At 52.3% G+C, this 22,765-nt stretch overlaps 1 protein-coding gene across 1 annotated transcript; it reads left to right on the forward strand.

The window, feature by feature from the left end:
- Window positions 1–639: 639 nt before the first annotated feature.
- On the forward strand, window positions 640–22,054 carry ADSL (adenylosuccinate lyase). Its single transcript, XM_072656236.1, has 13 exons — window positions 640–869; window positions 6,625–6,828; window positions 8,034–8,078; window positions 8,726–8,805; window positions 14,688–14,859; window positions 15,010–15,056; window positions 16,334–16,424; window positions 17,384–17,453; window positions 19,214–19,361; window positions 19,445–19,535; window positions 20,565–20,654; window positions 21,074–21,250; window positions 21,782–22,054. Exons 1-13 carry the CDS (start codon window positions 705–707, stop codon window positions 21,866–21,868), a joined length of 1,467 nt encoding a protein of 488 aa, XP_072512337.1. The 5' UTR covers window positions 640–704; the 3' UTR covers window positions 21,869–22,054.
- Window positions 22,055–22,765: the final 711 nt, after the last annotated feature.

The following is a 22,765-nucleotide window of genomic DNA, read 5'->3' on the forward strand; positions in this document are numbered from 1 at the left end:
TAGGTGCTTCATAACTGGGAGTCGCCCCTTCACAGCTCTCAGTTTCCAGATGTGCAGAATGAAGGGGCTGGACCCCTTCCATCACCCCAAAGATTTAGACAGATGGGAGGCCTCCTGTGGGGTCTCTCACCCTCACCCTGCGGAGGAGATGCGGACTTCGCACCACGTCTGGCCTCCCAAGCCCTCCTGGAAGAACGCAGCACAACAAAAAGCCAAGGCCCGGGGCGGACTGGGACGGGGCTGCGTAGTCCGACTCGGGGCCTTAGGTCAGTTTCTCTGCGGGAGGGGGGGGAGGAGTCTACGGGAGCTGACGGATCCACGCGGGGCAGCCTGGCAAGCCCCGGGAGGGCCAGGGCCACAGCACGGCTTTGGGACAAGACCCCGCCCTTCCCTGAGCCTCAGTTTCCCCACGTGTAAAACGTGGAGGGGTGAACTGGATCCCTTCTAGCTTGAGATATGACCACGCAGTCAGTGTGGGGGGCTTGGATACGTCTTTCCCACGCCCTGGGCCTCAGTTTCCCCACAGGTGAAAACGGAGGAACGACCGCTAGATGATTCAAACGTCTTTCAGCTCCGGCGCGCAGTGACGTCACCGACGCAGGCGATCACGTGCCAGAGGCCGGCGAAGTCCCGGCCGTGACGTCAGCACGCAGGCCCCGCCCCCGACGTCGCGCCTCGCTGGGCCTCTGGGGCGTGGAGCCGGGATGGCGGTGAATGGCAGTCATGGCGGCGGGCTGGCCGACCGAGCCACGTACCGCTCGCCACTGGCCGCCCGCTACGCCAGTCCGGAGATGGCCTTCCTCTTCAGCGACGCGCACAAGTTCCAGACGTGGAGGCTTCTCTGGCTCTCCCTGGCGGAAGCCGAGCAGGTAAAGCGCGGCCGGCCAATCAGCGCCCGCGCTGCACCCACGTGACGCGGGCGCCCTCCAATCGGAGCGCCGCGACCCCGAGCGACCCCACGTGTCCTCCCTTTTTCTCCAGGCCACCCCTTTCGGGCCTCAGTTTCCCCCCTTAAGAATGACAGGGTTGGATTTGGCGGCCTGTGAGGGCCCTCCCAGCTCACCAGTTCGATAGTGGGCATCGTGGTGGCTCCCACCCACTACCTCTCCCATCGCCCCCCTCCGCGCCTTTGCACAGGCTGACCCTGCTCCCCACTTCAGGAGCCCTTTCCTGACTCCCCCTCCCCCTCCCCCTCTCGCTGTTAGGTTGTCCGTATTTTGTGTAGGGCTTTAGCCCCTGCGTACGTCACGGCCTTACTTGAGGATATAACGCACCTTTGGCACAGCCCCACGTGGCTGTACATACTCACATGCCTGCACTATTCCCAGTCCACGCCTGGGCCTTGTGTGCCGGGCCACGCCCACCAGAGGTTCTAAATAACTTTGTATTTATTGTTGACCCTCACCCCCCAGGGCAGGTATTGGGTCAAGGGAGGAACGAAGGAAGCGGTCCGTTAAAGGGGTAAGACAGCCCCTGCCTCCAGGAACTTAGAGGTCTGGACTGAGGCCTCAGCCGAGCATCAGGGGCTGCCTGGGAAGGGGCGAGAGGACCCGCCTTCCCACGACGGATACTTTGTAGATACCTAGGGTGTCTACTTTGTTTCCCGAGAGAATGTAACTGTTGCGCGATCAAGCCTTCCTAAATAAATGCCTGGTGGTTGATTGACTAAGAGAACTGATGTTCCGTCATGGGTAACAGCACACAGGGCATACGGAGAGGAGAGTGACCCCGGAGAGTCATCGAGAGCAGCTTTTTTATTTTACAGGGGAGGAAGTTAAGGCTCAGAGTGGTTCAGTGATGTGTACAGAGTCTGAGGTTACAGGGGTGGTCAGCGGGAGAGCCAGGATTTGAACCTGACTGCCTCCACGTGGGCTGTCTGTGGGGAAGGACCTTAGAGTATAGGATGTCAGAACCAGGAGGGTCCTGGAGAGCCATTGAGTCCAGCCAGGGCCAGAAAGGGCTAGATCCAGAAGCAACCACAAGGAAGCTACGCTCCTCATTTCTCTGCATAACCGTGATCCCCTCCCACCCCCCTCGATTCCCAAGGCCCCACAGCAGCTTGGTCTGCCCCAGTGGTGTGCTCTGGAGTTGCTGGGACCTGTCCTCTGACCATTCCCCTCGGCCTGCTTGGTATAGATCACTGCACCACCTTTTAGGAAGGACAGGGAAAGGGTAGGTGACAGCAGCAGTCAGTGTTTGTGTAGTGCTCTGCAAAATACCTTAGGTAGCTTTTCTCATGTAATGTTCTCCTAAGAGCCCTTTGAAGTAGGTACATTTATTATCCCCATTTTACAGAGGAGAAAGCTGTAGTTTTCTTCAGAAAAGAAGTTAATTTGCTTGGGGTCCCACAGGACAGGTTTGAACCTTGGTCTTCCTGACCCCAGATCCAGTGTTCTACCCACTCGGCTGCCTCTTGGCTGGCCCAGGGAGCAGATTAGAAACCATGTAATATTTGAGAAATGAGTGCAGGTGAGTAAAGTACCTACTGTGTGCAAGGCACCTGCTTATTACCCTCCCCTCCCCGTTACAATGATGAAGAATCACCTCACACATCGTGGAGTCAAAGTTCATAGTTTTGCCATCTGTGCCTTTTCTATTTGTGTATTGAAACACTTATTTCTGTTGATGTTTAAGGTGGTATTTAAGGAAATTTAAGGAAAATGTGACACACAGCTGAGGCAGGCTCTTCCAGCCTTGTGGGAGGGGGTGGAGAGAACACTGGAGTGACAGATGTGCAGGGAAGTGCTGTGTGAGGTGACTGGGCCCGAGCCAAGCAAAGGAGAAACCCCATGTGCTTTCACAAAAAAAGTATGTGTGTGGCTGGGGTACAGCCAGGACTTCCAGCTAGAGAGCTGGCCTGGGACTCAGAAAGCCCTGGGTTCGAGGGTGATCTCTGGTGGCCACAGCCTCCAGGCTGCTGGTTGTGGAGCAGATGCTGCACTAACTTGGGAGTCCAGAAGACCTGGGTTTGAGTCCTACCTCATACACACACTGGTTGTATGATCTTGAACAAGTCATTGACTTTCCTAGAGCCTCACCTCACAAAGCCAGGGAGGTGGTACAAGATCCTGTGTGGCAGGGGCTTGTTATTATTATTGTACTGATGAGAAGGAAATGTATGAGAGAGAGAATCCCAACAAGTCGAGTTCTCCCAAGTGGAATTGACTGCCTTGCGAGGTCGTGAGTTCCCCATTCCTGCAGTTTTTCACATGGCGTCTGCAGGATCACTAGGCCAAGGTTTGGCAAAAGTATTCTTACTTCCTCTAGGGGCTGAGCTGGGCTATCCCTCAGACCTCTTTCCCACTCCATAACTGGGGGGAACTGTCTGAAAGCTTCAGGTTTGAAAATCTCTTTTGTCGCTGTCCTGGTGACCTCTTTCCTTTCCTCTGGGCCCAACTTGGGCCCGTTCCCCATCCCTTCCCCCACAGGGATTTATTTCTAGCTGGATGTTCCCATTCCTGGGTGGTGACAGCCCCTGGGGGAGAGGTTTCCCGGGTGAACCACCTGCTCATTCCTGTCGGTCACTTTTTGTCAAAAAAGGTCAGGCCCCTTCTTATCACACTAGGAGCACATTTAGAAGAAGGGGAGGGGAGGACGGATAATTTGGGGGGTGGGATTTTTTTTGAAGGGGAAAGCTAGCAGGAACATTACAGATCAAGCCCTTCACTTTATAGATGGGGAAACTAAGGCCCAGAGTGGGTGTGTGTCTTCCTTGTTTGGTCACAGAGTTGACTCTGTCCACTTCCAGCCTCTCCTGCCTGCAGCCAAGGGGATGATGGGGTCGGTCTGACCAAAATTGGTGATGTCCTTCCAAGGAGAGGTCACACAAGAATGAGTCTGCCTCTGGGGCCGGCGGTTTTGTGAGGACAGCCGGCCAAGGCAGGGAGCCTGGCATCCAAAGCCCAGCTCCTCAGTGATCTGAGGCTAGACAATCTTAAGTGGGTCTCAGTTTCCTTATCTGCAAATGGGCAGGGGCAGGATGGTGTGTTGGAAAATGCTCTGGAGACAGTACCCAGGTTTCAATCCTGGCCTTGTTAGAGCTCACTCAGCTACAGAAGATTGTGAGGGGGACCTCAGGTAAATGACTTGCCTATGGTCTCTAACTCAGTAGTAGATGGGCCTAAGCCCCTCATTAGGATGTGTCATCCCCCAAGAGAAGAGAAGAGAAGAGCTGAGCCTCTGAACTTGTATGTTGGTTGAAGAGCAGACCTGACATAACCTGGACACCTGGGAAGGAAGGCAGGGGTGGAGGCTGACTCTGGTGTGAGCCCCAAGGTGCCTGACCCAAATGGAAAGAAGGGATACACAAGTTGGTTCAGGCCTGATCCATGCTGGCCAGGGGACCTCGGGCAAGTCATCAACCTCTTGGTGCTGCTGGCAACTAGCTGAGACTCCCAGGGTCCAAAGCCAGATGGAAAATGGTTCCCCTAAAAGAGCACTTATCTCTAACTAGCCCCCATTGGGGGAAGATGAGAATCCTGAAAATCAAGGGCAGCCTCAGCCTGAGCAGTGCCTCCTTTGGAGAGAAGTCATCCTGGCAGCTGGTACATGGGAGGGTGCTCATTTAGGCTGGGGCTGCCACTTGCTGCTTTGGGAGAAGCTATTTTAGGGACTGGCCTGGCCACCCCAGGAGGCCTGAGGCTCAAGTACTCCCGAGGACTCTGGAATTCGAGGTGTCAAGTGGGCTGTGGCTGGGCCCAGGGAGGCCTGGTTTCCTGCACTCTATGTCCTAGGTTTCTTACTGACTCAGTGACCTGGCTCCCAGACTGGCCTGGACACAGTGATGTGGGCGGGACTGCAAGGGACCAAAAATGCCTGTCAGCTTGTTTACTGGATTTGTCTCTATAGTCCTGGATTTTGTTCTGAGGAATAAAAAAGGATGCCAGTGTGGGCAGCTGTGCCAGGCCCCCAAACTAACCAGAGAGAGGTGCCACATGCCTCGCTTCTGGTGGCTGGTGGCCCTGGTTGAGGTCGGGGGGCAGAGAAGATATATTTTATGTGGGGCCTCCCCTGCCCAGCTTCTCCAGCTCAGTGTGTCCAAAACAGGGCTCACTGGCTTTCCTCTTTGACCACACTCTCTGCACTTTGCCCTCTTGGGTCAAAGGCTTGGGCATGTCTTATTCTCACTGCCCCCCAAATGCAATGAGTTGTTTGCACCTCCTTCTCCAGAGCTGAAAAGAACCTCCTGAGGAGGAAACCGAAGTCTGTGCCAGGTCACACTGGAGAGTAAGCTCAGGTGGAATTCGAGTTCACACCCTCTAACTCCAGAGCCTGTCCAGAGCGCCTCCCTTCTTTCTGCAGTACCCTGCCATTATTATAGTGACCTCCCTCCCAACCCCGTTTTGGTATTTCCATTTAGGGCTTGGTTCAGTTTGGTTTCGTAGGGATTTGCAATAGCCTTTTACTTGGTCTCCCTGTGGCTGTTTCCCTGCTCTGATCCATCTTGCCTGCTCATTCAGACAACCCCTGCTGGCATTTGGCCTTGAGTGTCTCACCAGCTGATTATGCATGATTCCCTGTCCTGCACCTAGTGTTCTCAGGCCTGCTGACCGCATGTCTGTCTGCTCCCTGTGTGTGACATCTCACCTCCCACCTCCATGTCTTTGCCCAGAATGTCCTGCTGTCACCCCTGCATCTTGAGACCCCCTTTCAGGCCCTGTTCCAGTGCCTTTTTCTGGAGGAGCCCATTCTCCTGGGCCCTGGGGGTTCTCCTTCCCTCCTAGTCCCTTACTGTCTTCCACGTGTCTGTAGAGTCTAGCCTCTGTGTGTAATTTTCTGCTTGGAGTGAGGGCGGGAACAATTGTCTTCGTGTCTTTAGGCCCCTGTCTGGCACATAGTAGGTGCTTAATGAATGCTTGTATCCCCACTTAGAATGGTCAGCGGAGTGGCATTGGCAAGTTAGAAGGCTCAATCCACTTGACCTCTGTCCATTTGTCTGGTTTGCTCAGGTGACTGGGGGAGAGGAGACCAGCTCTGCTCTTTGCATCAGGCAAAAGTTCAGTAAAAACAGTAGAAATAAATGTTTCTGAGGAAGTAAAAGTGATATTTGGGTTTTCTCAGTTTTGATCACTCATCTTCCTCATGTCTCTCTGGTTCTCCTGCTTTTCTTTTTTTGTTGACACATTTATTCTGACATAAGGTAGACTTCCCAGCAAACCCTCAATGACCCTCCCTGCCCCCCAGATCATTCCCTGAGCAAATGCCAAGTCACCAAGTCACTGGGAGGGGACATGCAGTGGTCTTTCTCTTCACCCTGCCTTTGGCCAGAACTTGGCTTCCCCTCCCACGAGGAACGCTCCCCTGACCGTCTTTATACAGGGACATCTTGTCTCGCTATCATGGTTAGACTTCTTGAAGTTTAGCTGCAGTTGTAAGGTTACTGGATCAAATAGAGGACTTCTCCTGAATAATACCGATAGATTTCCAGGATGTTTGGGCCAATTGCAGCTTTCACAATGAGCTATCCTTACTCCTCTTTGCCCTTCAACTTTGGACTTTGCCATCTTTGCCCATTTGCTGGGTGTGAGTTGATACCTCAGATATCAGCTTTTTAAAAATGTCAGTAGACTTTCCCTGCTCCTGGCCATTCACCAGAGCACCTTGCCCTTCTTTTGTCTCTTGCAGAAACTCGGTCTGCCGATCACAGACGAGCAGATTGAGGAGATGAGGCTGAACCTGAACAACATTGACTATGACATGGCTGCCGAGGAAGAGAAACGTCTTCGTCATGACGTGATGGCTCACGTCCACACCTTTGGCCATTGCTGCCCCAAGGCGGCTGGCATTATTCATCTGGGTGCCACATCGTGCTATGTTGGAGATAATACAGTATGTGCCAGCCAGGCTGCGTCTTCCTGTGGCTGATTCCCATGCCCAGCTTAGAGGAGTTGGGTCTCCAGCTTCTTGGGGTGCTTTTCTCTTGCTTAAGTTCTGAAGCACACACAGATCAATCCATACCTGGGCATAGATTGTCATAAGATCTAGAACTGTCAGCCCTTCAATCCCCTTCATTTGTGGATGAGGATTGGAGGTGGATACTTGGTGACTCAGGCAGGGAGTAATGGGCTGGAGTCCAGGGGAAGGAACAAAGTCAGGATTCTTTTTTTCCCTTCAAAATTTTTTTAAAAATTGTTTACCTTATGCAGTTTAAAAACATTCTGAGTTCTGAATTCTCTCCCTCCCCCATTCACTGAGAAGACAAGCAGTGTGATCTCAGTTATACACAGGAAATCATGCAGAGCATTTTTACATTCTCCATATTTCCAAAGTAGGTGAGACAGCAAAGAAAGCGCGGCCGTTGTCCTCCCGTTTGCCGCTCTTCCTCAGCGGATCTCCGTGGCCACGCTGCTGTTCCTGTCTCACGTGACTTTGCATCAGTTTCTTTAGGTCCGCCCCAGCTCGGCAGCGCTCTGTCCTATCAGGCGCCCCCGCTCGTTCAGCCCCTCCCCAACTGACGAGTGTCCCCTCAGCTTCCAAGACAGCATCTGAAGTTGTCTGCAGATCCCAGACCCATCGTTCCCTGTCGCTGCACTAGAAAATATTCTTCTTTTAATTTCTCTGCAAAAACCTATGTCTTTGTTTCCCCATAAAGCATTGTCCACGTGTATTTGTTAATTAATTACTAATATAAGACAGTGTGGCCAGGTTATTGTTTTCATCAGTTTTTCCCAGGCTCCCCCTCCCCATGAGTCCTCTTTGATGATATCAGCAGAGCCGATGTAAGAGTTCCACGTCTGGCACCCTGTATCATCGAGGATACACCCCCACCTCTCCTGACAGGGTCTCCTGGCCCGGGCCTGGCTGTGGCCATTGACCATTCTTGTTCTTCTGAGTGTCCCCAGCATGTCCGTGTCAGTCCTCCGCGTTGTCTTCCCAGCTCCAAGAGTCTTGCAAATTGAAGTAAAAAGGGAGGGATGAGGCCTATTCCGTCGCTGGCCTCCCCCAGGTTAAGGAGCGGAACTGCTGCTAACTTTGGTGGGTACCCGCACGCCCGCTCTCCTTACCCACGGCTTTCCATGTGCTCTCATTGGCAGGACCTGATTACTCTCAAAAAGGCTTTCGATCTGCTCTTACCAAAGGTAAGGAGACAGAGGCACCTGTTTCTCCACTTAGATCCTTTGGGGAGAAGGGTGACAGGCTCAGGGTTCATGGAGAGGGTATGACCAAAGGAAGGGAGGAACAGAGGGCTACCCCTGGCAATGGCCAACACAAAGTCTGGTTTCCTAAACTTCTGAAGAGGAAATACCTTCTCCCATGAGTTGTCCAGAATGCCATGACCCCCCCAGGACGTTGTGCCTCAAGGAACCCTCATGTCTCCTGGGATCCTCACTCTTGATGTGAAAGTTTCTGAAAAGCCTGGCCTCCATAAGGGGCTGCCCTAACACAAAAGGCTAGTCTGGGTGGTTTTCATGCCAGATTTCACCTGTCTAAACACTGGATGGAAGGTCATTTGTGATGGGATGTGCCCTGTCCATGAGCCCCTTCCAGGCATCACTGTGGGGTTCAGGTGATGCCGAGGCTAGGAGTCTGGGCTCAGTGACAGGCCATCCCTCCCTCTCTTGTCCTGGCACCAACCCCAGAATGCCCACTGGGCCTCAGCTGGCCTCCACGGTCATCTCTGAAGTCATGGGCAACCCATGTGGGCAGCTGCAGGAGTGAAGTCAGCAGTGACCTTTCAGCCGGTATCTGATCTTTTGCTTCCCTCCCCCAACACCCTTTCCCACAGCTGGCCAGAGTGATCTCCCGGCTGGCAGACTTTGCTGCAGAGCATGCCAACCTTCCCACCCTGGGCTTCACACACTTCCAGTAAGTAACCTGACCCCTCTATGTGGCTTTGACCTTTTAAATGACTCCCGCCTCCATTTCCCTGAAGCGGCCTTTGACACTCAGTTGTGCTGAGCACACAGTAGGCACTTAGGAAATATTTGGTGAGTTAGGTGGCATTGAAGCCACTTAACGTTCTTTGGACCTCAATATTCTCACCTAAGAAATGGTTACAGTAATGGCTCTAGGACCCACCTACCAGAATTGTTGTGAAACTCTAATGGGGATTTCTGAAATGTACTTTGCCAATCTTGGCATGTGTGCACCATTGGCATTAGCACTGGCATTCTTGTGAGAGCTGTCTTCAGGATCTGGGAACTTAGCTGAGATCTGCTTGGGTCCTGAGGGTAGGGCTAGGAGCAGTGGAGGACATGCAAGAGAAACACATTAAGATTGAATGTCTCCCCCAGAGCCATCCATCCAGATGACCCCTCTGTGGGCCTGTTGTGGAAGGCTTCCAAGGATAGGACAGCCATCCCTGCTGCCTGCCCTGGCTTCAGTGGGCATAGCCCTCCTGTGATACCAGAGTTGCTGTGAATTGATCAATCAAAGGCTGAGACCAAGAAGTGCAGTCATTGCTGTGACCTGGGCCCAGTCCTCAGCAAAGAGCGTGCAGGAGCTGGGCATCCCTTCTCCGGCAGTGAGTTGGCATGGACGCAGAGAACACACACTCATTAGGCAAAGTGTAATGAGGAACCTGATCACCTGCTGTGCCCACTCAGCACATGATGATGACTAGATTGGAGCAAAAAAAAAGCAACAGTGTCGTCCTGCTTCTTGATTTCAGATAGAAGTTAAGTTGGCATCTGCTTCTGAGCTGCCTGTGGACAAAGAGCTTCCCGTTCCTGGGAGGTGGCTTTAATGCCAGATTTTCCCAGGGGAAGAGCTTTTGATAAGCTGAGAGCCACCTCACTGATGACGCTCATGTGCTCACACGCATGGTCGGGCGCCCATGTCCATGAACAGTGCTGTAGCATCTTCCAGGACACGGCCAGTCATGGAGGGACAGAACATGCCACCACCACTGCCTCTGTGGCACCGGCATCCGCATGGACAAGGCGTGGTCTTGGAGCACCTGGAATCCCTCCCTCCATGACTCTGGAATGTGTGGCTTCCTTTATCCTTCACCTGATACTGATGATGGAGTGAGGCAGAATGCTGGGTTTTGCCCTCATCAGAAGAAAACCTTTCGGGCACTGTTTACCCAACCCAATCAGAGGAGTGAGCTTGTTGTTTTGTTTAGATAAAGGATGAACAAACCACAGATTCCCTGCCTCTCCCAGGCAGCTGCATGACCTGCTATGTTTTCCCCGTGGAAGGACAATTTGACATGTGCATAGTTGGCATCCTATAAACATCGTATACAGAATGACCTTGGCTAAGTCACTAAGCAGCCCAAGTCATAAGACTGTACATTGTAGAGGAGGTACTAACCTGCATTAGCAGGACTTTCTTCCTCTGAGAGTTCCCACTCATGCTCCCTGTAGGAAGGGAGGTATCATTAAGGTCTGAGATTCTTCTCACATCTTTGGTGTGTTCCTCCTCTTCTGGTCACTGGTGGCCCCAGTAATCCCTCATAGTTGTGTCCCCTCCCGCAAACACCTGCTTTGTACCCTTGGGCCAGTCTGTCTGCTTTTCCCATCCAGGGCCCTCATTTTGTCCCCTCTGAGTACCTCAGAGGCTGCCATATTGGACTCCACATGAGATGGGCCCACTTTTTTTTTTAATTTTTTCTTAATTACATGTAAACAAAAATTTTTAACATTCATTTTTTTAAATTTTGAGTTCCAAATTCTTCTGCCTCCTTCCATCCTCACCCCCTCCTTATAGCCACATTTCCTATGGTGGTCAAGAAAGAGTATTGCTGAGGCTCTGCTGTCACTTCTGTTGGTCATCCTTCCTGCAGTACCCTTGGGATGACCTTGCTGATACTTTAGAGGTCTTTCCCAGGCTTTCTTTTAGTCTTTTCAAAGGCATTTCTGTCATAGACCTGGCAGCCAAGAGGGGCCGCAGATTTAGAGGCAGGAACCCCTGCCTTCCACTCTTGCCTCAGAAACTTAGCAACTGGGTCACTCTGGGCAAATCACTCACATCCATGACATGGGATAATAATGGCACTGGCCTCCCCGAGGGGAGGTGAGCGTTTAATGAGATAATGTGTTGTTGGGAATTAAGTGTTAGGTGTATCGATGTTTAATCATCCCTGTCCCTGTCCCAGCTTTTGTCTCAGAGTTTTTGAACAGGTCACATTGGAGCTGTTTTCACTGTAAACTACTTTTCTTTGTACTGAATTTTTATTCTGCTTTCTACCAGTCTTCATCTCTGCTCTCATAGGTCGATGTTGTGAGTGTGCACGCACTGCTGCACCAGCAGTGGCTTGTTTCCTGTGTTATCAGAATAGACTCAGGGTCAGTTCTGTGGTGCTGTTCCACACTTGCTGGATCTGGTGCCTTGAAGCAAGTATTATGGCTGTGGGGCTTGGGGGCGGTCTGCAGCAAGTCTCTGCCTTTTCTTTTTCCTGATCCGTGTTTTCTGATATTCTTTGCTCCCTTGCCTTTTCCCATGTTTACATTGAAGTCACCAAGGAGCAGAGAACTTCTTTGTGCTGGGTACTAAAGATAAAGAGGCACAGAAATGGAGTTGGAGGCTTAGGGATAGCCCCTGCTGCTCTCAAAGAGCCTCTGCTCAACTGCGGTGAAACAGGTTTAGGGTCACTAGCCCTGGAGGGCAATGGCCATTGGGACCAGGAAAGGCTTCCTGTGAAAGGTAGAGTATAACCTAAGGTATATGGGGTGTTCAGGGAGAACCAGCACCTCTGGGGTGAGGGCTGCTCAACCACCTTTGGTGTCCACCTGTCACCCACCTCTCACCTGTGACTCCAAGAAGCTGGAGCCAGAATGGGCTCCGGAGGAGAACAGTTTGTTCCCATGGGACATGAGAGCGACTGAAGCAGTGCTTAGAGCTTGGCCAGACATTGAAGACACTGAGATCATCCACTGCATCCTGGGTCACCGCCAGTCATCCCAATTTGTGTCTTATCAGTGGACTGCAGTGACTCCGGAAGAGATGGCTTTGCACTACTCTTGCTTCACTTAAATCCAATTCTGGCGCATCACCCCATGATATCATTAGTCTTCACAAACAACAGCAGATTGTGAGCTGAGGAAAGTGAGGGCTTTGTCAGGAGGGAGAGAGCATGGTTAAAGCTCCGGGGTGCTGAGAGAGGAGGCCATTGGCTAAGCACAGATTCTGGGCACACGATGAGGCTGGAGAGATGGGCTGGGCCAGGGTTTTAAATGCTCAATGGAAGAATTTATATTTTATCCTAGAAGCAAAAGGAAGTGCCATGATGGATTGGAATAGGAAGAGACTGGAGGCAGGGGAGAGAGATTCGAGGCTAATCCAGTGGTCTAGATGAGAGTTGATGCAGGCCGCCTGGTAGTGGCTGTGTGAGTTACGAGGCAGGAGAAACACCAGTATGGCACCAGGGGAGGCTGTGTGGCCTGGGAGTGAGTTATAAGTCAAGGATAATACCAGACTGATAAGGCTAGGAGACTGAGAGCATCATGGTGCCCTTGGGAAGTTGGGAGGTAGATGAATGTGTTCTCTTTGGGGTGGGTGGAGTTGGAGATGTCTAGGAGACATCCAGTCTGAAAGGTCCCATAGGAAGTTAGTGCTCATGGGGAGAGATGAAGTCTGGGACACAGCCAGTTCTGGGGTGCCATCTTCATCAAGATAATATGGGAGCTTACCAGGTCGGTAACTGAGAAGAAGTGAGCACACAAGCAAGAGTTTGAGGGGCAGGGGAAGAGGGTGTCCAGGAGCAGAGGCTGCAGGAAGGTCAAGAAGAATGAGGGACTGAGAAAAGTCCCGTCTGATTTCATGGCTAAGAGCTGTGACCGTAGAGGAAACAAAACCCAATTGGAACCATTGGAGGACCAGACTCTTGGCTGTGTTGTGTCAAAATAATAACAGTGATAAGAGAACGTACCCAAAATTCATGGCACATACTGTACTCTCCCCATCAGACTGCCACAGAGGTCCTGTACAGAGCTAAACAGAAATACTCATAAAGTTCACACAAAGGGAAGTCATGAAGGAAAGGACAAGCAGAGGGGGAGGGCACTCCCTGACCTGAGTCCTCCAAATCCTTTAGTTCTGGTGAAAAACCAGAGAAGTCAGTCAGTGGAACAGAGCACCCAAGAATTGAGCAGCCCAGAGTCTGATAAAGTCCAAGTCATAAATAACTCAGTAAAGAACTCAGCTTTTAATAAGAACTGCTGAGCACCTGGGAAAGCAGTCTGGAGTCGCGAGGCTTATTTGTTATTTTTATTTTAAACTTACATCCTCTCCTTCCGACACTTCATCCAGCCCACCCCAATTAGAAAAGCAACATTCACAGTAGAGCAAAACAGATTCCCCCATTGGCCATGCCTCCCCCTCGTTCCCATGAAGGTAAGACTTCTTCTGCCCTGAGTTTGTGACCTCTCTTCAAGGAGGGCCATCAGAGGGCCTCTGGCATCATGGTTGGTCATTGTGGTGATCAAAGGTTCCAAGTCAGACATTAGCTTACTGTTCACAGCAACAGGTAAAGGGTGATTTTTTTTTTTTTCACTTAAATCTCTTTTATTTTTAGATCCTCATTCTCTCCCTTCCCTTCTCTCCTGTGCCTTCCCCCAGCTGAGAAAGCAAGAAAAACAACCTGTTAAAGCATGTATAGTCATAAATAACTACATTCCACCCCCCTCCCCGCAATGTCTCTCTTAGGAGATGAGCAGCCTGTTTCCGCTTGCATCCCCTGGCATTGTGTTGATCAGAATTCCCAAGTCTTTGACAGTCGTTGGTCTTTAAAGTACTGTTGTTACTGTGTATTCATTGTTCTACTGGTTCTTCTCCCTTCCTCTGCATCAGTTCAGACAAGTCTTCTCATGGGGTAAATGTTTCTTACAGGGTAAAAATTCTTAACTAAGCAAGGGATAGGGCAGTTACAGAAGATGTAATAGATCATTTTTCTTATATGGAAAGGAAAGGCTTTTGCAAAAATAAAATTAATTCGACTGAGAGACCATAGTCCATTGGGAAGAAGCATTTTTTTCAGATAAGGGTCTAATTCCAAAGTTTATAAAGAGCAAACAGATACGTCAAATCAAATTACCTGATAGATCAATGGTAAACGGATGGACAGGTATCTCAAGAGAATTTTAACAACTGCCTGGAAATTGATTCCATGGGGTTTAACCTCACCAGTTGGCAGAGTTGACAGAAGGTTGAATAGTGCATGCTAGAAGGGTAATGGGAAAATGGGCACACTGATGCATTGTTGGTGGAGCTGTGAGTTGGTCTAGCCATTCTGAAAAACAGTCATCCCCCTTGACCTAGAGATTCCACTGTGAGGAGGACCCAAGCTGACCCAGGGAAATTGAATTTGCAGATTGGATCATCTTAGTATTTATGTGTTCATCCAAGTTATTGATCTGAATCTTGATAAGGACAGGGCCCTGGGAGCCCTCCCATGGAAACCATCTACAGTGAGATGGGTACAAGACAGGATGCTCTGTGCTTCTGCTTGTTCATGAATCCGTGGAGCTAGAGGATGCCTTCACCCAGGCATCTCATGAAAGCCTGTCAGATGCCTTGGTGAGGTCCAGGGCCTCTAGGCCAATGGCAAGTCTCCAATCCCCGGGGAGCAGTGCCTGATACATAGTAGGGCTTACAAATGCTCATTGAGTGACTGGTTGATGGCTCTAACAGCCCTGTCAAAAGGAAATGGTAGGTGAGCCTTGCATGTTCTTCCCTACTGGTTTCTCTATTGTACTAGACTTCGCAAGTGTCACCATCTTGAACTCTGTTTTGAATGTCTTCAGGCCTGCTCAGCTGACCACAGTGGGGAAGCGTTGCTGTCTCTGGATTCAGGATCTGTGTATGGACCTGGAGCGCCTAACACGGGCCCGAGATGACCTGCGCTTCCGGGGAGTCAAGGGCACCACAGGCACCCAGGCCAGCTTCTTGCAGCTCTTTGAAGGAGACCACCAAAAGGTAGATGAGCCAGCCCACTGCTCAGTGCAGGCAGAGGGGAGGCCCCTGGGCCAGGGAGCGGGTCGTGGTCCAGAGGGAGCTGCCTCTGACAGCTGCTGCTCGGGCACACTCCAGAGGCCATGAGAGAGCTCTTGTTTTTTTTCCCCCAAGGTAGAAGAACTTGACAGGATGGTGACAGAAAAGGCAGGATTTCAGCGGTATGTATAGGGTGTGTAAGACATATGTCACTGGGGCAGGGCACACTGCGGGCCCCTGGCGTGGTCTCAGGGAAGGCACCTGCTTGTCTTTCTCCTTGAGGGTTTGCCTGGGCTTTGATTTTTTCAGTTTAAGCTAATTTGTACCTGTCTCTCCCCACTGTGGCCTGGAGTGGTGGCCAGAGACTGCCTCACAACCAGGAAGCCCTAGGTTCCTGTCTTGGGTCCATCCTGGCTGCGTGACACTTCCCCTCTTTAGACCCCAGACCCTTGGGTCTGGGCGGGAGAAGGGGGAGTTTGAGCTTCCTCAGGAACCCAAGAAAGGCCCTAATCCTTCTCCTTTACCTACCTCTGGCCCTGGGTCCCATTTTCTTCATTCCCCAAAGAAGGAAGCAGCAAAAGGGATTGTACGTGTGGGTGGGAGTGGCAGGCTATCTTTCCTCCTGGCACCTGGTGGATTGGCCCCAAGGTCAGTGTGGACCCAGAAAGGCTTCTTTACAAAGATGTTCTTGAGTACTCCCCATCCCCCAACAAATCACCTGACACCCCCTGAGCAGGTCTGAGAAGCCCCAGAGGAGCAGGGAGGCCCATCTGCCCAGATTGTTGGGGGCCAGCACTTCCTACCTGGCATCTCTGGGGGGGGGGGGGTTAAAGGGGCACTGCTACTCTGGGTACACCACCTCCTGTCCCCATCCCATTTTCACATCAGGGAAGTAAAAAGTTGGGGCCCCCCGGACCGACCTCCTTTGAAACTGATTCTGAATGTCAGCTAACAGGGTAGGAGAGCAGACTTATTGTCACATCTTATAGTAGAAAGAATGAGGGTTTGCCCGACTCCATAACCTTGGATTGGTCACTTCATAGCCTCCTTGGCTTCCCTCTGTAAAGTGAGGATGGGATTGCATCCACCTGGCTCGAGGGCCCTTGGGTATGTGGCCATGGAGCCCAGGGTGGGCGGTCAGGAGACCTGGGTCTGAATCTGGACTTTGACCTTCGCCCTCTGGGCCCTCCCTGAGACTACAATGCACAAAGCAGGGCTGTCAGTCAGCGAGTGTTTATTAAGCATTTAGTGTATGTTGGGCCCGTGCTTCGTGCTGGTTGTGGTGGGGAGCACTTTGTGCACCTCCTGGTGGCTCCCCTCCCCCGTGGTGCCCATCATTCTGGGGGGAAGGGAGGAGGCTTCTAAGGACTGATTGGGAGGCTGGGGCACAACCTCAGGCACCACAGGATCCCAGAATGTGGCCAGGTTTGGTCTTGAGGCCTTCCATGTTTCTTTTTAGAGCCTTCATCATCACAGGACAGACATATACGCGGAAAGTGGACATCGAGGTGCTGTCTGTGCTGGCCAGTCTGGGAGCATCTGTACACAAGGTCTGTGGGGCCTGGGGATAGGCTTGTGGACCCTCCTGACCCCAGGCTCAGCCCTTGTCTGTAGGAAGGCACTCCTCCAGTACCCTAAAGGTTGTTTCCTCTGGTGATCAGAGCTTCCTAAAGGAATACTCAGCACAATGGAGGCAGGTGGGCTCCATGGCTCCCATCTAGCCAAGCACCATTGCATTGACTTTCTCATGCATCTTTTTAAAAAAAATATTCTGTTTTTGTATCACTAAATTTTTCTACCTCTTCTGCTCCTCTACCCAAGATTCATCCCTTATAACAAAACATTTTTAAAAAAGAAAAATTCAGTGAATTAGCAACACAGAGAAAAAGTCCACCACTGTCTGCAGCGCTGCATGGAGACTGGTGGGGAGATGCTGTCTTGGGCTCTTCCGTTGTTTACAGCTGTGTGTTAGGCAGGATTTGAACCTTGAGACTGGCTCTCTGTACTAATGGGATCTTTGGGACCTCATCCTCAGGGACCCAGGTTCCACTGTGCCATCTCCGAAGGAGGGGTGGTGGTGATGGTGTGGTCTCACCTGGCACTAGGGGACCCTGCTTTTGTCACTGCCTCAGAACTGAACCAGACAGATTTTGAGCTGGAAGGGGCTGGAGGCCACCTAGACCAATCTGCCCCTTTTACAGATGAAGAAACTGAGACTGAGAAAGGTTTAAGTGAGTAGGCCAGGTCAGTTAGTGAGGAGTGGAGCTGCCACCACACACAGAGGGCAGGGATGCATTCAGGCCAGTGTGGCTCCCTTCTCCCACCAGGTGTCTCAAAAGAGCCTAAAGGACCAGGGCAGCCAAGGCCCCATCCTGGTGGGGCACTGGCTGCCCTTGCCTGCCTGAGCTTCATCCCAGGGGCCCAGCACGATGGGAGCGCAGTACGTGGAGAGGGTTGGGACCCTGGGGAGATGGCTGGGTTGCATTCTGCTCCCTTTCTTTCCCTTCAGATTTGCTCAGACATCCGCCTCCTGGCCAACCTTAAGGAGCTAGAGGAACCCTTTGAGAAACAGCAGATTGGTGAGCATGGGCAACTCTGGGGGACTTACTTTGTCTTATGATGACATCCCTGGGTGCAGGTGACTGGCACAGAGCAGGGATTTTGCTGTTCTAAGAAACAGTCTGAGTAGGCAGGGTGGTCCCTCCCCGTTGCTGAGGAGCCTCCCTGTCAGTTACCCAGAGGCCCATGCTTGGGCCTTACATCATCACTTAAGGGATGCCTTATGGTGTCTTCTGCCAAACGTATTGTATTTGCCATTGAGCTGGTCACAATCTAACTTAGCCCCTGGCATGGGGAGCCAGGGTCACTTCTGTGAAATGCTGTGAGGTTTCAGGAGTGGGTGCCGTCAGATGGGATGGAGATGTTGTACCTCACCCTGTGCTATCCTTCCTCAGTTCAAGTAGTGTCCTGCTCACAAGAAACGGCCTCCTTTCTGGGAGGGGCTGACCCATGGCCTCCATGCTGTTCACATTTTCCCATATGAGGCATCCGAGGGGGCCACTGGTAGCCAGCAGTGCCCAGAACTATGTGAGCAAGGTTCCCAAGGGATCAGCAACCCCTATGAAGGAATGTGGGCCTGGGCTCTTTTGCTGGGAAGCTCTGGAGAGGTGGGGAGGTAGTTCTTTGCTCTGATTCCTATCTAAATTCCTCCTCACCTGGGGTATGGAATGCCAATCTTAGCTGGACTAGGCTGACGTGGAGCTAGATCTGGGCCCAGATCTGGGCCCTTTGCTGACTGTACAGTGGCTGGCCCAGGGTCTCCTAGGAGGGCCTTTTCTTTCTATTTCTCCATCCCTGAGATGTCTTTTTGGCTCTCTGCCATGGGTCACTATTTGCCAGGCTATTTCATTCAAAGCTTTTACTTTAAAAAATAAAAGTGAACAAACCAGTGGCTTCTGAAACCTTCCCCCCAGCACCTCTCGCTCCCCTCCTGGTTGTATGGGGAGTTCTGGGGATCATTGTGCTAAACGATCTTGTGTGCGAGTGGCCTGTGGGATGTTTGTTCTCCCTCCTTAGTCTGCTTCCTTTGCCGTGGTGTGGCAGAAGTGGCTCCTCCCCTGCGGCCCTGCTTCTTCCTGAAGTGTTCTGGGTGTTGGTGCCACCATGGGGAGCACAGGGTTGCCAGAGCTCCAGGCACCGCTGCTCTGGGGTGTGGAATGGCCTGCCACCTGCTCTCTTCTTTAGCGCCTCATGTCCATCAGTTTGGAGGGAAAGGTCCTCCATCTGGGGTGGCTCCTTTTACTGCTGAGGTGGTTTGGGAGATGTGGACGTCCTGAAGCAAAGGACTGGCTGCCCGCATCCCTAGCCATGTAGCCTTGACCTTGGTCACTCTGACCTTTCTGATGCCATTATCCTGTGGTGGAAGCCAGTGGGGAGGGCCTGGAGGGGCTTGCACCAGTCGTGTCAATCTGGAGTCTGACTCGGCCCTCGGCAGCCCCATGTGGAAGGCTGGGGTGCTGCTGGACACCCCGAGACATGACTCCTCTTCCACCTGCACATGAACTGAAGCTCATGATGGTGAAGAAAGGGGGGAAACCATCTAGTCTTGCTTTCATCTGTTTCTTCTGTCAAGAAGGCACATGGGGTGGGGAGCAGCCAGGGCCCCTGCTCCCCCATGCAGCTCACAGCCCCTGCCTCTGCTCCTTGGCTCAGGGGGCCACCTCTTCTCTGTCCACTTGAGGAAAGGCTGAGCCCCCACATGCTACCCCTGACCTTGCCCCAAGCAGGCCACAACTCCCTGAAGGTTCTCTCTTTCTTCCCTCCCCCTTCATGGAGGCAGGCTCCAGCGCAATGCCGTACAAGCGAAATCCCATGCGCTGTGAGCGCTGCTGCAGCCTGGCCCGCCACCTGATGACGCTCGTCATGGATCCGCTACAGACGGCCTCCGTGCAGTGGCTCGAGCGGACCTTGGATGACAGCGCCAACAGGTTTCCACATCGCCCTTTCCAGCAAGGGTCTGGGGACTCAGAAACAGAAGGGAGAGGGGTCACAGGCTGTGGTTTTCTTACAGGCGCCTGTGTTTGGCTGAAGCCTTTCTCACAGCAGACACCATCCTGAATACACTGCAGAACATTTCTGAAGGTCTGGTGGTGTACCCCAAGGTAAGAGACCCTCGTGGGAGCAGGAAATCTTGAGGAGGGAACAGCTCTTTCCCTGCTGTTGGGCAGGAGAGAGGAGAGGAGGGGAAAGTCTGAGCCTGCAAGCTCCCCCTGGGATCCACAAGCAGCATCCTGCTGAGGAGAGGAGAGCCAGGTCCCAGGGCTGCCCCACCCTCATCTGGGTCACAGATCAGTTCCAAAAGGTTCCCAGAGGCTGGTCAGACATCCTCCCTGTAGAGGCTCAGGAGGGGAGGCCCCAAGCCTCTGAGCCGGGGGGTGCCCACACTTGGGGCTCCCCACCCTGGCAGAACATCCACTGTTGGCACTATTGGGCCAGGGTTTAGAGCTCCAGGCCTCAGCCCTTACAAGATGAGGGAGTCAGGGCTCTGCAGCCCGGGCCCTGAACGCCCCGGGAGCACTTCACATCAAGTCTGACTGTTCTTAGAGGCCAAGCTCAGCCTTCCCTTGCTGGCCCTGACTTGGAGATCTTCTTGGTCTAGTCCTTGGGAAAGAAGCTTGTCACATTTCTGCTGGAGCAGCTTTGTTCACACCCTTGTCTCTCCAGAGGTGCCCCTTCTCCATTTCACCGCCCTCACTGGGATTGAAAAAGGAGAAGAAGGTGTTCTGACTGGCATGCATCCCCTCTCTTAGCCAGGTTGCTCTCACTCATTCCCCAGCACTGTCCTGCTGTGGTGTTCGTCCCCTTATGACTTGTTGCATCCTTGGGTGCTTGGCTTGGGTGGCATCACTACCTCCTAGCCTTCCAGCTCAGACTGCCTCTTTTATTTCTGCTTGACACTGTGCTCTGCCCATCCCTGGTTGATGGCACCCACACGGGTTTCTCTTTTTTGGGCTGCTGCCTGAAGGGCCCTTGTGGTTAGGTGGGGGATGTGTAACTGCCCATGGACAGAGGTGGTCACCAAGTACCCTGAGACTGCCCCTGGCTGGAGAGATACAGAGGCTGTGAACTGCACCCAACATGAGGAGGGCCTGGGAAAGTAGCCAGGAGACCACCTCCTTCTCTTTTCTCAGGTCATTGAGCGCCGCATTCGTCAGGAGCTGCCTTTCATGGCTACAGAGAACATCATCATGGCAATGGTGAAGGCTGGAGGAAACCGCCAGGTGTGTAGCTCCAATAGGTGAAGCCCCTTAGCGCCTCTGGGCCCAGCACCTCCAGAGAAGAGAAGGAAGCTGTTCCTCCATGAGGTCAAGGGACAACATTCAGCCCCTGCACCTACTTCAGCTTAGCAGGGCTTCTTGGGAAGCCCAGTTTATATGGAGACACCTGTTTAAGGTTCACAGGGCCATACAGGAACAAGTATTAGTGTGCCATAAGGGCAGGCATTGGGGGGCGGTAAGGTTGTTTCTTCTGAGATGAGGATTGAGTGAATTGTCAGGGGAGTCACCCACTTTACAAGGAGTAGGAGAAGCCTTCCTGAAGGGTGGCAGGAGAAGGCCTAGGAGCCCCAGGCTAGCCAGCTGACCCAGTGCATCGCCTGCCCCCTCCACCATCCCACTGATGTTGGTCTTTGTGCTCCCAGGATTGCCATGAGAGAATCAGGGTGCTCTCTCAGGAAGCGGCTGCTGTGGTGAAGCAGGAAGGAGGCGATAATGACCTCATTGCCCGGATTCAGGCTGACGCCTACTTCAGCCCCATTCATGCCCAGCTGGAGCATTTGCTGGATCCTTCCTCTTTCACTGGCCGTGCTGCCCAGCAGGTGATGCCCGCACCTTTGGTAGGGTGGGCTTTCTTTCCCTCCATGGCATAGAGGATCTCCTGGGGTGGGATGACCAGCCTCCTGCTGGCCTGCCAGTGAACTTCTGATGGGTGATAGATGTGCTGGGAGGAGGTCTCAGAGTCTGCTGGGGCTTGGGAGTTGTTTTGTTTTTTATTTTTCCCAGTAAAGGCATTTAATGAAATAAATACCCTGATTGGAAAAGTAGCAGTCGGCCATTTTCCCCAGAAGCCTGGGCTACCCAGCCCCACAAACGCACTCACCATCAGGTCACACGCTTCAGATCAAGGGTGGGGGTACATGCGTGTGCCTGGGATTTATGCCAAATGACCCCTTGCCCTAGTAAACTACTGACTAGCTCCCTTTGTGTGGGACCCGATTAGGGGATGCCTCCTGGAGGTGTCTTTGCAAAAGAGATTCCAGGTGTGCACACCAACCCCACATCCCTGATGGTGGATCGTCCTGTCTGGGTTTAATGCCTTCTGTTCTCCTTCCCTTTCCCCGTTTGGACAGGTGGACAGATTCTTGAAGGAAGAGGTTCGGCATCTTCTGAAGTCTTATGAAAGTCAGATGGATGTGAAGGTGGAGCTGAGCCTTTAGAGGTGAAAAAGGTGTGAAAAGGAGTGTGTGCTGGTAGGCCTAGTCCAGAGGCTGTGGGGAGGCTGCTGGGTGCTTCAGGCTCAGGGATTTCTACAGGCCTTCGGAAAAAAATTGGGAGGAAGATGTTCTTTTCCATCCCAGCTCTGATGTGTTCAATAAATATTACTGATTCTCATCATTTGTTCATTCTGTCTGTAAGCGTTTTTTAATCACCTGCTGTTTACTAGGTCAGCAGCCCAAGGGGCAGGGCCCAGACATGCTGGGGGTGGGAAGCAGAGAGGCGGGGCCCAGAGGTTTTAGGATCAGATTGGGGGCTGAAGTACGTTATACTGGAGGGGAATAATTGATATTCAAATAAAAACAAACACAGAGTGGGGGCATCAGGGTAGTGGTCAGGTCTCCTCTTGGAGGAGAGGCTTGCTTACGTTGAACCTAGATGGGACCTAGGGAGGGATTCCACTAGCCAGAGGTGGACATGGGCTGGACATCCCAGTGAGGCATGGAGGGTAGGGTGGGTAATGGAAGGCTCTGCCCCTCCTGCCCAGAGCAATTCCCAGATTTGTGTCCCCTCATGCTGACCTGCTTGTATGGCGAGTAGGCCTGGTGACATTGTCAGCCGTGTGCCAGCCTGTCGATCTCAGTAGTGCAGTGGAAGCAGCTCTGGATTTGGACTCCACAACAAAACTGACAAGTCGCCCTTCCTCCCTTCCCTCCTCTTTCCCCTCCTCCCCACTGCATGAAGGAAAGCGTAATAGAAGTGTCAGATGGGAAGCAGATTACAAACGACTCTGCATTAGGCTTGCAGTTTGGTTTTGATCCTGGGGTCAACAGGGAGCCATAGAAGATTTTTGAGGGATAGGAGAGGCAAGTAGAGAAGGAGGCTGTAGTCAAAGTTCT

The sequence above is a fragment of the Notamacropus eugenii genome, chromosome 3, assembly GCF_028372415.1.
Source record: "Notamacropus eugenii isolate mMacEug1 chromosome 3, mMacEug1.pri_v2, whole genome shotgun sequence".
In the NCBI taxonomy this organism is placed as follows: Eukaryota; Metazoa; Chordata; class Mammalia; order Diprotodontia; family Macropodidae; genus Notamacropus; species Notamacropus eugenii.